Source organism: Otolemur garnettii, unplaced genomic scaffold (assembly GCF_000181295.1).
Source record: "Otolemur garnettii isolate 467f Iridium unplaced genomic scaffold, OtoGar3 scaffold00074, whole genome shotgun sequence".
In the NCBI taxonomy this organism is placed as follows: domain Eukaryota; kingdom Metazoa; phylum Chordata; class Mammalia; order Primates; family Galagidae; genus Otolemur; species Otolemur garnettii.
The window spans coordinates 4,664,255-4,677,906 of NW_003852469.1; the positions used below are offsets into that span (position 1 = coordinate 4,664,255).

General features: G+C 46.3%; 1 protein-coding gene across 1 annotated transcript in view; it reads right to left on the reverse strand.

Annotated features, from left to right (window-relative positions):
• Positions 1-13,652, reverse strand: part of DOCK5 (dedicator of cytokinesis 5) — a 196,041-nt gene that overhangs the window by 127,313 nt on the left and 55,076 nt on the right. Inside the window, exon 2 of the mRNA XM_012807685.2 lies at positions 10,555-10,638. Coding sequence (XP_012663139.1) covers positions 10,555-10,638 — 84 coding nt within the window. The remainder of the gene's footprint in view (positions 1-10,554; positions 10,639-13,652) is intronic.

Genomic DNA, 13,652 nt, shown 5'->3' on the forward strand with positions numbered 1-13,652 from the left:
GAACCCGCCACCTTAGGTGTATTGTGGCTGGCGCCTTAGCCACTTGAGCCACATGTGCCAAGCCAAGAACTTCTATTTGCAATGAGCGAGTACCTCCTTAGACAAGCAAAGGGACCAGGTGGTGATGGGGAAGAAATGGAGACAAACAACAGGGCACAGGATGGAGAGGTGACATACCCAGAGGTCCACTGCAAAACTAGGAAACCTCTTTGCACCTTCACTGCCTCCAGGAAGCTCAGTGAAAGGACAGAAATAAAATCTCCTCTGGGCTAGACGACCTTCTCGTTCTGGTTTTATTTATCTCACTTTTATTTTCTAGATGTGGCTTTTCCCTCTTTTTTTTTGCAGTTTTTGGCCAGGGCAGGGTTTGTACCCACCACCTCCAGTATATGGGGCCGGTGCCCTACTCCTTTGAGCAACAGGCGCCACCCTCCCTCTCTTTCTTAAAGTAAGGTAATCCTGCTAGCAGTTAGTCCTTGCTAAAAGTATAACTTTCCACTCCCACGATGAATTCCTCTCCCTTGATCAACCAGTTCAAGAAAGCAGGAGGTACTGTGTAATTTTACCAGGGGCAGCAGTGAATTTGCTAAGAGTCCTTACATTTGTTTTATTGGCAGAGTTTGAAATACCAACCAGAGAAGAGTAAAATTAATCAAGCGAGATTTATTGTATGAGGTCCGTTTTTTATAAAGAAGTGTACTAAACTCTGTGGGGTTCAGGGAATTTGACTGAGAAGATAAACCTCGATCTCATCCCTCTTGAGGGCAGGAGCGAGACCACCCGGCTGGAGGGGCAAGTTTGTGCAGAAGAGCCAGGGAGGAGGGAGGTTCAGAAAGGGCTCACCCCAACGTGGGCACATTTGGGGTACTGGTAAAAATGTCTGACCAGTATTTAAAAAGCAGAAAAACCCTGCCCCCGCTGGAAGACTGCATGTTCTATCCAAAGCATAAACATCATTTCCCAAAGGGCCGCAGATTGTGGAAAGACCCCTGCACTTGGATTCCAGGGGACCCTGGTGAGAATCACATCCCCACCGTTTAACAGTCATGTGAACTTCTTCAGGTTTCTTAACCTTGGTTTTCATATCAGTTAAAAGAACCTCGACGACTCTGGTCTTCCAGGACTGTACGAACTGAGATTCGGGACATCAAAGTCACTGGATGCCTGGCACACAGAGAGACGCGTAACAGTGTCAGCCAAGTTAGAAGCTGAAGGTGCCCGATGACACGGTCCAGGGACCATCTCCAGCTCTTAGGGCTTTGTACTTTGATGACAGCTGATGACTCTGTTTGGAGTTCTTTTTTTCTTTTCTAAGGAATGTGTCTGTGCTCCCCAGAAGGAGCAGAACCTCTCTAAATTATTCCTAAATTATTAACAATAAAGTCGAGACCTAGCCTGCGCAGCGGGAACGCTACGAGAGGGGATGCTTCACTCCAGAGCTGTGGTGCCAGTTAAGAAGATGTAATTTTATTTCCCAGCATGGTAACTTCCCTGCCCTAAGAAAATGGCAGAAAAGATGATGGAATTTTAACTAGGATTGCACCACATCTATAAACCAAGCTGGGAAGGACTGAAATTTTGACAATATTGAGTCTTTGAATTCTTTCCAAGATCATAAATTACGGTGGCACCTGTGGCTCAGTGAGTAGGGCGTCGGTCCCATATACCGAGGGTAGTGGGTTCGAGACCAGCCCTGGCCAAACTGCAACAAAAAATAGCCAGGCATTGTGGCAGGCACCTGTAGTCCCAGCTACTTCGGAGGTTGAGGCAAGAGAATCGCCTAAGCCCAAGAGCTAGAGGTTGTTGTGAGCTGTGACACTTCGGCACTCTACTGATGGTGATAAAATGAGACTCTGTCTCTAAAACAAACAAAAAGAAAAATCATAAATTACTCTTATATTACTATGAACGAGACAGAGGCGTATATGTAATGGAACCTTTTCTCCAGATACAGGCAAGAGGACAGATATCTTATGTTCATTTACCCTAACTCAACTTTGAATCTTCCTCTAAGACTTTCTCCTTATACTAATATTTTTTCTCCTTATGCTAACGTTTAACGCCGTCTTACCCAGCACTACAGTGGTTTTATGTGGAGATACCATACTGAGGCATTTTTAATAAAGATTACACAACAAATGATGTGAACGGCTCAGCAGTCAGAGGAGTGGAGACAGCCGTGAGTGGCGGTGTGTGAGCATGGGATGCACTATGCCTCTTCCACCACACTGCCCCCTGTTGACCCCTCGATCCAACCAAGATCCCTTGGAGTCCAAAATTTGTAGAATACCAAAATCTACTGGGAACATTCCTCCAAAGCATTCCTAAATTGCTTTCAGGCTGACTTTCTCTTCTTAGGTGAACAGGAGCTGCCCAAACAGGTCAATTCCAAGTATTAGTTCAAGACAGAGTAAGGAAAAAAAGTATCACTCAAACCAGAGTTCTTCCCTCTACACTAGAAGATTCCATATATGCCTATACCTGAATAATGCACATTCTAAAGATAACATTTTGGAAGCATATTCAAATACATCACACCCAAAAGCAGTGTCTCCTGTCTATAATCTCAGCACTCTGGGAGGCCAAGGCAGAAGGATCTCATGAGGTCAGTAGTTCAAGACCATTCTGAGTGAAAACCCATTTCTATCAAAAACAGAATGAATTAGCTAGGGGTGCACCTGTAGCCCCAGCTACTTGGGAAGGTGAGGCAGGATGATTGCTTGAGCCCAGGAGTTTGAGGGTGCAGGGAGCTGAAGACACCACTGCACTCCAGCTGGGGCAACAGAATGAGACTCTATCTCAAAAAGGGAAAAAATAGCCGGGCGTTGTGGCTGGTGTCTATAGTCCCAGGCACCTGGGAGGCTGAGGCAAGAGAACCACTTAAGCCAAAGTTTTGGAGGTTGCTGTGAGCCGTGATGCCACAGCATTCTATCGAGGGTGACTTAATAAGACTCTATCTCAAAAAAAAGAAAGAAAAAAGTAGAACAAGAAGACACTCTTTTCTTGTAAGGTTAATTCTGAGGTCAGTAAGCTTTTTCACTGGCCCTCCTTTTAATTAATTTTTCTGGTAAACACACTCCTACTGCCACACATATCTCGTGAAAAACACATCTCAGGAACATATGTCCCCAACAGCGGTGGCTTCCAAGCTGCATTTAAGGTAAAGGTCAGACAGATGTGGGAAGTGACCAAGCAAACTCCACAAAATGTCACAAGGCCTAATTTGCTTTCAAGGCCAATGCCAAATGTTTGCACGCAGCGCTTGTCATAAAAATCCAAGCTGTTGGGCTCCCTGCCATTTACATTTTTGAAAAAGCAGTTGTTTCTGTAACTAGATCACGGTGGCAGTATGGATTCTGAATGACAATAAACTTTTAATTATCTTGACTAGTGGAGTAACAAAAGTAAACAGAAGTTACAGATGCATCGAAGACTCTAGCACAGTTTATATCTATTAGATTTTGATGCGTGCTATAAAGAACTGCTTTTTAAAATCCGTTTTGGGGCGGTGCCAGTGGCTCAACAGGGTAGGATACTAGCTCCAGATGCTGGAGGTGGCGGGTTCAAACCCAGCCCCGGCCAAAAAAAAAAATTTTAAATCAGTTTTGAATATTTTATCTCTCAATTTGCCTTGTGACCATTGGGCGTGGTTGACCAAGGAGAGAAAGAAATGAGCAGATAGGAGGAATAAGAAAGAGATTTCAGGCTTGGCACCTGTGGCTCAAGTGGCTAAGGCATCGGCCACATATACCCAAGGTGGCAGGTTCAAATCCAGCCCAGGCCCACCAAACAATGATGGCTGCAACCCAAAAATAGCTGCTAGGCGTTGTGGTGGGCGCCTGTGGTCCCAGCTACTTGGGAGGCGGAGGCAGGAGACTCACTTGAGCCCAGGGGTTGGAGGTTGCTGTGAGTGCTGATGCCAGGGCACTCTACCCAGGGGGACAGCTTGAGGCTCTGTCTCAAAAAAAAAAAACCAAAAAAACAGTAAAAAATGACAACAGATCTTCCGGCATCAGACATTCTCAAAAAGTTAGGTGCCTTCCTGTACCATAAGGTCCCACGCAGGGTTCTTAGGACCGCATCTCAAAACAATGGTTATTAAGCCTCATCGGCCTGAAACACATCTTCAAGTGAGCTCTCTCCTTTTTTATGCCTGTTAGAAAGTTTTGTCAGCCACAGAGACAAAACTCATTGCCACGTACCTTATCTGTCATGAAGGCCCACTTTATAAAGGTGAGATTCAAAGCATGTGCAGCTCAAGTCATAATCATTTTTATTTCTTTTTATAATATAAGGGAGTGAATATTTTTATTAAGGTATATTTTAAAACTGGCTTCATACAGAAGAAATAAGAAGGGTGCGTTGGGGATCTCCTGTCCACATACAAATGCTTTTTATTTTATTTCTTTCAACTTTCCAGGGTCGCCCGTTTCCTTTGACTCCAGTCCTAGCATGTGGGCTGTCCTTTACAAACTCCCCTGAAATGACGTACAACTTCGAGCTATACCTGCCTGTGGGAACCTCAGAGACATTACCTTACCAGATCAGTTCCAATGAGAGCCATCTGTGTTGTTTTGACCTCAGAAATCACCACTAACATGTGCAACCCTTTCTTCTGAGCTTGTGAGTGGTTTATGGGGCTTGGAAAAGAGTTACTCAGTGGATGTGAATTAAATACAAGAAACTGGTACTGGAGGAACAGGAGAACCTGGGCCTGAAACCACGTGCGACTAGACTGTGGTTACTCACAGGAGAGAAGTGTCCATGGTAACAGGCTGCTGACACTTTACATTTATAAGGCACTACGTATTCTTCAAAACCCTTACATTTGATCACTTTCAATTCAAAGAGTGACTCAAGTTTAAATGAAATGACCATGATGCACGAGGGGGCAGTGTCTTGACCAGAGACAGTCAACCACCTAATTGAAGTGGTCCTCCTCTTCATCCTCCTCCAGCACACGACCCCTCTGGTCCCCGCAACACCACCTGTTCTCCCCATGGCAACTCTAAGACTGTCGCCAAACGTTTTTGCTTTCTTACTTGTTTTTATCCATCCCTCCAATGCAAACCCCAAGAGTAAGAAGAGACCAGTTGTTCAAGAGACCTCAGTGCCTAGAACATCTCTCATGCTCTAGAAACACACCTGGCATATGGCAGGCACTCAACAAGTGATGCTGAATGAAGAAATGACCGTGACTGGAATGTCCAGGTGTCGGGGCTCTTTCTGCCACAGATGTGGGGTGGGAACGAACATTTGCAATAAGGAATGGGGAATCTCACTGCCAAACACCTGCCCTGGTTAAAAAAGAAAAGACACAGGCAGCGCCTGTGGCTGAAAGGAGTAGGGCGCCATATGCTGGAGGTGGCGGGTTCAAACCCAGCCCTGATCAAAAACTACAAAATAGGCTCGGCACCTATAGCTCAACCGGCTAAGGCGCCAGCCACGTACACCTAAGGTGGCGGGTTCAAATCCCCAGCCCGGACCTGCCAAACAACAATGATGGCTGCAACCAAAAAATAGCCGGGCGTTGTGGCGGGCGCCTGTGGTCCTAGCTACTTGGGAGGCAGAGGCAGGAGACTCGCTTGAGCCCAGGAGTTGGTGGTTGCTGTGAGCTGTAATGCCACGGCACTCTACCCAGGGGGACAGCTTGAGGCTCTGTCTCAAAAAAAAAAAAAAAATAAAAAAAAAAAAAAAAAGCAAAGACCCAGCAATAACCAAAGGCAAGACTGAACCAAAGGCTGTGTTCAGTCTTTGAGCACTTGTGTCCCCTGATCAAGTCTCTGAAGGCAATTAATTCTTGGGGAGCCAGAGAGAATGAGCAGGACGTAAGATCTCTAATTCTACTCCCCTCATCTTTTAGAGACAGATGAAGTCCACATATGAGGTCAGGAGAAGGAACTAGCGAGAAGAAATGAGTGACGGACGCTCTCTCACTTGGACCGTGCTCTCCTGTTTTTGAGCCACAGCTCAATCACTCTGGCAATTTCTCAAAACATTCAATATAGAGTTACCCTAGGACTCAGCAATTCCGCTCCTGGATTTCTTCCCTAGAGAAATGAAAACACCTGTCCACACAAAAACCTGTGCATGAATATTCACAGCAGCCACAAAGTCTAAACAGCCCAAATGTCCATCAGCTGAAGAACGGATAGATGTCATATACTATGATGAATATTATTCGGCATGCTGTAATATAGATGAGCCTTCAAACATCGTGAGGTGTGAAAGAAGCCGGTCACACAAGACCACACACTGTATGACTGCATTTATATGAAATGTCTAGAATAGATAAATCCAGAGAGGCAGAGAGGAGATTCGTGGCTGCCTAGAGCCAGGGAAGGAATGACTGCTGATGGGTACAGAGCTTCTTTTGGGGTGATGAGAATGTTCTGAAAGTAGGTAGTGATGACAGCTCCCCAACTCTGTGTGCGGTGTCCTTAGTAAACCACCACTGAATTGTATACTTAAAATGAGTAAACCGGGGCAGTGTCTATGGCTCAGTGAGTGAGTAAACGGCCCCATCTACCAAGGGTGGTGGGTTCGGGGCCAGCCCTGGCCAAACTGCAACCACAAAAAAATAGCCTGGCATTGTGGCAGGTGCCTGTAGTCCCATCTGCTCTGGAGGCTGAGGCAAGAGAATCGCCGAAGCCCAAGAGCTGGAGGTTGCTGTGAGCTGTGATGCCACCGCACTCTACGGAGGATGACAAAGTGAGACTGTCTCTAAAAATTAAATAAATAAAGTGAGCGAACTGTATTGGTATTTGAGTTATAGCTCAACGAAGGTGTAATTTAAAAACAAAAGCTGAAGCAATGACTAAATCTTCCCATAATGTGCAGGGGGGCAGCGAAGCGTCAGCACCCCCTTACGGTTCCCCCATGGGAGGGGAACAACAGCTCTGCCTTGTAATCCCAGGTCTTGTGGCAGTGACCTCTGATCCCTTCGATCTTTACACCAGCTTTCTTTGGGCTCCCATTTTCTCTTATTCATTCAGCAGCTAGGTAGGCACGGGCCCTGTACACAGAAGAGAGGCAGGTTTTGCCTTCAAGAAGCTGTCACTCTCAGAGATCAGTCATTCAAGCACAGGGCAGGACACAGAGAAAGGAGAGCCCTAACTGGTGTTCTGTTGTGGCGGAGAAAAGAATTTTTCATGTCTGGGAGGACTCATGTACACACCGGAAAAACACGCAGAGATCTGGCATGCATGTACCTCAGGGGCAGGGTGGGGACGGGCGTGCAGAGAGAGGAGGCTAACAGATGCAAAGCCCTGGGGCCACGACACGGTGCCAGCACCAGCCTTAAATCCCATCCAGCAGTCCTGTGGGTATTTCCATTTTGTTTATTTTTTCAAAGGAGGGAGCGGACACCAGTTATTACTCAGCATCTCCATTGTGTTTCGTGTTTGCAAAGCCCTCCTGCCCTCGCCTAGTCCTCGGCTGCCTGAAATTTGGAATTTGAGGATCCAGCCAAGAACTCTAAGTACTCGGCAGATACAAGAACCTATGGCATCTAGCGAGATAGGCACCAACTGAAAAACTAATCCCGTAAGTGAACACTACTGAAAAAATACAATCCCATGTAATAATCTGTCTGTCAAGGCAATATGCCACTTGGTGGTTGATGAACTTGGTAAGCCCAGGATGCAAACTCCCATTCTCAATCTCCCTTCCCCATCCACACCGGGACATGTGTCCACTTTTAAAGAACAGGCACTGATGTCCTTCTCTGAGATCAAAGAGTTCTATGGCTGGCACAGCAAATATTTTATGGCAGCAATTAGGAAGAAAACTGACTTCTTGTGTGTGGACCATGGTACTGAAGATGCAATGAAGATGAAATCAACCTTTTCTTTGTGATTGTCAACTGGACCAGGACTTCCTCTGATTGTCCCACCATGTGAACTGCAAAATACCGGACGCAGGTGAGTTTTGGACTTTTCCGACTCAAGTTCATGACATTTGAAGAGGATGAGTTCCTGTGTCTGGGTTTATATTGATATTTAATGATAGTGGTTCAGTGGCCCCGAGCAGTGCTGCCTTCTCGAATGCTCACTGGCCAAGTGGAAAACCACTCAGTTAAGTATAAATAATGAGCATGCTAAAAATTACTACAATATAAACCCTAACAAGATAAAGTTCTTCAATTCATTGTGTCAAAAAATATATACTAGGGTCACATATAAATGAAAAAAGAATTTCAATGATGTATTTTTTTTTTTTTGAGACAGAGCCTCAAGCTGTGCCCCTGGGTAGAGTGCTGTGGCATCACAGCTCACAGCAACCTCCAACTCCTGGGCTTAAGCGAGTCTCCTGCCTCAGCCTCCCAAGTAGCTGGGACCACAGGCGCCCACTACAACGCCCAGCTATTTTTTGGTTGCCGTCATTGTTGTTTTGGCAGCCCGGGCTGGATTTGAACCCGCCACCTTGGGGGTATGTGGCTGGCACCTTAGCCACTTGCGCCACAGGCACCGAGCCTCAATGATGTATTTTTAAAACATCATTTACTTTACTTTAGATCAACTTTCCATTCTTTCCTCCCACAAGCCACAGGGCAATTAGAAAATCTTAGCAAAACAGCACACATTTGGGCAGTTCCTGTGACTCAAAGGAGTAAGGTGCCGGCCTCATATACTGGAGGTAGTGGGTTCAAACCCGGCTCCAGCCACACACACACCCAAAAAAAAAAAAAAAAAAAAAAAAAACAACACACACACACACACAAGACAGTTAACATGGCAATGAAGAATTACCAAGACCCGAAAAAAGACCAAAACTAAAAATGTCCAGCCCAGCATTTGGGGCTGTCTGGGGCATCTACTGATTATCCCTGAATGCCTAAGAACAAAGGAACATTCCTGACAGCCTTCTGGGGCCAAGAGAACCCCAGAAGTACCAATGAGTTGGCCGTAATTTTAGACAAAAATAGAGTAAGGCATAATGCATTACTACGGATTGAGACAGTGATGAAAGGGTTACAAGTTGGAACTGTGGAGCACAACCTTTCTAAAATGGTAGGCACCCCCAAACAGCTCTCAGAACACAAAAAGCAAACAACTGACATTATTGTAAAGAGACACAGACACGTTACAATCACAGTTGAAGATTTAACACAGCTCTATGAGTAACAGAAAAAGCAGAAAAAGAAGTTAGCATACAACAAATTTGAAAAAATGACCAAGAATTGGAATCTAATTATTATAGGTAGAACTTTACACCCAGTGACTCTTAAATATTAATATTCTTTCCAACCCCATATGGAAAACTTAGAAAAATTAAACATATGCTTTTCATTTGTACAACAGGAAAATAAATGTATGCCTAAAGAGGCCAGAGGGGATTAATCTGTCCCCTTGACAAAGAGGTAGGACTTTGCGAGGTCAGAGGGGACTGTGGTTTTCATAAGCCAGAGGTAAGCTGACCGTTCTGGTGGCTCAGAACGGGTGTTTGGCTGGGCCTGAGAAAATGAGGATGAAAGCCGCAGAGAGTGAATGGAAAGGGACAAGCACACAGCAGGCTCTGTCTTCTACCTGCCCCTGGGACCTATATGGTTGCACTGAGTTGTGCAGAAGTAGAGAGGATAATGCGAAACCCTGACCTGCCAAAAACCAAAGGGAGGCAGCAGGAACGGCAGAGTCCTCTGTGCAGACAGGCAGATGGCTTAGCTTTGCAATGGCCAAACTCTGCCGCATTCCTCCTGCTTTCCTGCCTCTCCCCATCCACGTCCCGCATCACCGTGTCCCACCCTAGGAACCTGCACAGGATCCTGGAGGACCACCTTTGTCATTCACAAGCCCTCTGCAAATGCAGAGTCCCCACTAATTCTGCCTCGCTTCCCACTCATTCCTGTGCCAACCTTCAGAGAACAGAACTGGGCCCTGAAGACTGTGCTTGGCTTTGACTCTCAACTTCATCAGCCTGACTGTGCTTTACTGCGCTCTGGGGGTTTGGGTTAGAAACGTGGAGGAAGCCTTCGTTGAGGGTTCAGAGCACCTGAGTTGAAGCCAGAGACCTTGGCTGGCCCCAGACATGCTGGGTGCTTTGCAAACAGGCAGTCCTGAGCACTGCCCACTCCCAGGTCTCCCAGGTTAACTGAACCACTGCCCTCGTCCAACCTACTTGGAGGCGACACACAAGCAGCTTTCCGGACCTACTGCAGTCTTGGCCGAATTCTCTGAAAGAATCACTGCAACACCAGAAAGTCTCTCTCTCGTGTTTTCCCAAGTGCCTTCCCGCAAGCCAGCTCTGTAGCTGACACTTCCCAGTGGCTGGGGCAGTGTGTGTGTCCTTCACACGTCCACACGACGCTGCTGTCTATGCCTGTCTGTGCTCTGGTGTTCAGCTGGCTTCTCAGCCTTCCGGCTAAGATCAAGTGTATCCAGTTGGCTGTTCTGTCACCCTCAGAACAAAACTGTGTCCTCCAAGTGTTTCCGGGACTTTCACTAGTGCTGCTTCAGGAAGTACAGTGTGTAATGTTTACCCTAAGTGCTTTATTAATAAGTGACTTCCACTGTTTCTTCCCTTGCCCCAGGTTGGCAGAGGGCCGGCCAGACTTACCCTCGTACATCTCCAGGATGTGAACCGTGTCGCCGATCTGCAAGGAGAGCTCCACATCTTGAGAAGCATTGTAGTTATAGATCGCTGGAAATGAGACATACAGGGAAAAGTTAGAATGTGCGGCACTAAACAGAACATTCCGGGATAGTGAACTGCGGAGTCAATGATTTCATAATTTCATGGGAGTCACTCACGGTAAGGCAGAGAAGGGACCCCCATGCCCTCCACTCAACACATGGACACACGGAATGGCTGCCCACCACTGAGCTGATGACCTGTAGAGCATGGGGGGGGTCATCTTTCGGCTTCCCCAACATAGTATTTGGTGGCCCAAAGGCCACTTGTGAGTCCCATCTACAGACAGACACCCCCACACCCTGGTGACAGACAGTACAGGGATGGTGCCCTGCCCCAGCCCGTGGCATCTTAAGGAACCAGGCAGCCTTTGCACCTCCCAACCACAGGGACCCCAGCCACCCCTGTATTCAACACTGGCAATGGCTGGTGGCTGGGCCAGGGTGTAGAAATCCGGAAACTAGCTCACAACTCAAAAAAAAGAAGACAACCCAAGCAGGGGTCCTACAAACTTTTTAAACAGGGGGCCAGTTCACTGTGCCTCAGATTGTTGGAGGGCTGGACTGTGGGCCCTAGGACGAGTCGGCTGCTAAGCAGGACAGGCAGCAGCGGCAAAAACACCCGGCAGGTCAGATAAATGACCTAGGCGGGCATGTGGCCCACGGGCTGTAGTTTGAGGACACTGGGTCAAGAGCTCTGAATAGGTATTTTACAAAAAATTATACACGAATGACAAATTAGCACACGATAAGACATTGTTCAGCACTGTTAGTCATGGGGATATGCAAATTAAAGCCACAATGAGGTACCACTTCATATCCACGAGAATAGCTATGGTTAAAAAAAAGGAGGCAGCAGACCATTGACAAGAATACAGAGAAACTAGAACCCTCAGACATTGCCGGGGGGAATATAAAATGATATAGCCCCTTCTGAAAACAGTTCGGCAATTTCTCAAAAAGTTAAACACCGATTTACCATACAACCCAGCAATTCTATTCCTAGGTATCTACTAAAAGAAATGAAATTTTATATATATATGTGCGTGTGTGTGTCTACACAGAAAGTTTATGCACATGTTCACAACTGAAAAATTTCTCGCCAAAAGGTGTCCACATCAAATCCTGGAACCTGCACATTATTAGCTTATGTGGCAAAGAGCTGATGAAATAAGGACCTTGAGAAAAGTGGTCTCTCCTGAATTATCAAAGTGGATCTTAAACGGTGTAATCACATATATCCTTAGGAGAGAGAGAGAGACAGATTCTGAGTGATATACAGGAGAGAAAAAACCACGATGTGAAAAAGGAGACAGACATTGGAATGATGTGCCCTCAAGTCATAGTAAGACTCTTGTCTCAAAAAGAAAAAAAAAAGCAAGGAATGGAATCTCCCCAGGAGTCTCCAGAGGGCGACAAGCCCGTCCACACCTTGATTCCTGAATTCTGGTCTCCAGAACTGTGAGAGAATAAATTCTTGTTTTAAGCCATCAAGTTTGTGGGGTTTTGATCCAGCTGCCACAGTAAAGCACGGCGGCGGCGGTATTCACGATAGCCAGAAAATGAAAAGACTTCATCTACTGAGAGAAGGACATTCAAAAGATGGTATCATCCATGCAGTGGAACACGACTCGGCAATAAAAAGGAAGGGAATACAGACATGAGCCACGATGCGGAAGAACCTTGAAAACAATTATGCTAAATGAAAGAAGCCGGATGCGAGAGACCACATGTTTTATGATTTCCTGTATTTGAAATGTCCAGAACAGGCGAATCTATGAGGGACATTACAGCAGATTGTATCGGCTGCCAGGGGATGCAGGTGGGAACGCTGACTGAGGACAACACATGGCACAGAGCGTTTTGGGAAGATGGAAAACATCGCAAACCCAGACTCTGATGATACTGACACAACTCTAGAAAGTTACTTAAAAATCATGGAATTACACGCTTGAAATGTGAAAGCACTCCAAGGAAGCTGGAGGGTTTTTTTAAAAAGTAGATTTATTTCTTGCCTTGACTGATGACTGATTCCCATCCTTCCTGGGAAAAAGAACCAGTTGAGAGTTCAGCTCTAGCCATTTATGTGATGATCCAGGGAGCATTTATGTCGACGCTCCCCATCTCTGCGGGTCTGATGAGCACGTGAGGATGGTCACTCCATCCCTCTGTATAACCCGTAATCACAGAAACAAAATCCTACTCAGAAGAGAAAACTGTTTTTGTCATCGCCAGAGGCGGGGGCCCCCTGCTCTTCCCTGAGTGTCTCCCACAGCTGCAGTGTGGCCTACGTCACAATTGGCTTGTAAATGGGAAAGAGGGGACGTGTCCCCCCATCTCTTTTCAAGGGTCCTCTCCTTTATGAACAAAGTCATCCGAACAGCATTGTTCTATAGCGCTGGCACAAAAGCTAGGACAAAAAATGTCGGAATTTATTTTGCTATTGAGTTTGGTCTCGATATCAGTTCCAAACAAGGCCTGGCTGGTGCAGCAGCTTAGCAGAAACTGTACAAGACTCAGAAGCAGGAGTGAGCTCCTGATGCCCAGACCTGCTCGTGGGTCAGTGGGCCACAGCTGCTATTCCCCTCAAGTTCAGCTCCTTCATCCAACTGCTGGTTTACTCCAGCGTTTTGCTTGCTAAAAATATGTCTGGTTTTCTGCAGAAAATGTAAACTTCACATCCTTAACACTTTCTAGTCCCCCATTCACGGCCTTCTGCTAAAATGGTTCCTTCCACCAGCCCCCCTCTCGGATGGAAACAGGAAGTATGAGGTCACTGTGTCACAAAGTGCTCTGTAATGACCAAGCTTCATCTCTTCCTGCTTCTTAGTCATCGGGAAAGTAAGCAGATGCTCTCAAAGGCAGCACCTTGCATTGGTATCTCTATGTGGAAACACTGACCAAGGACTTATGGAAAGAAACATGCATGCACACACATGCACACAGGCATATACACAAACAGACAGACATGCACACAGGCATATACACAGACGGACAGACATGCACACAGGCATATACACAGAC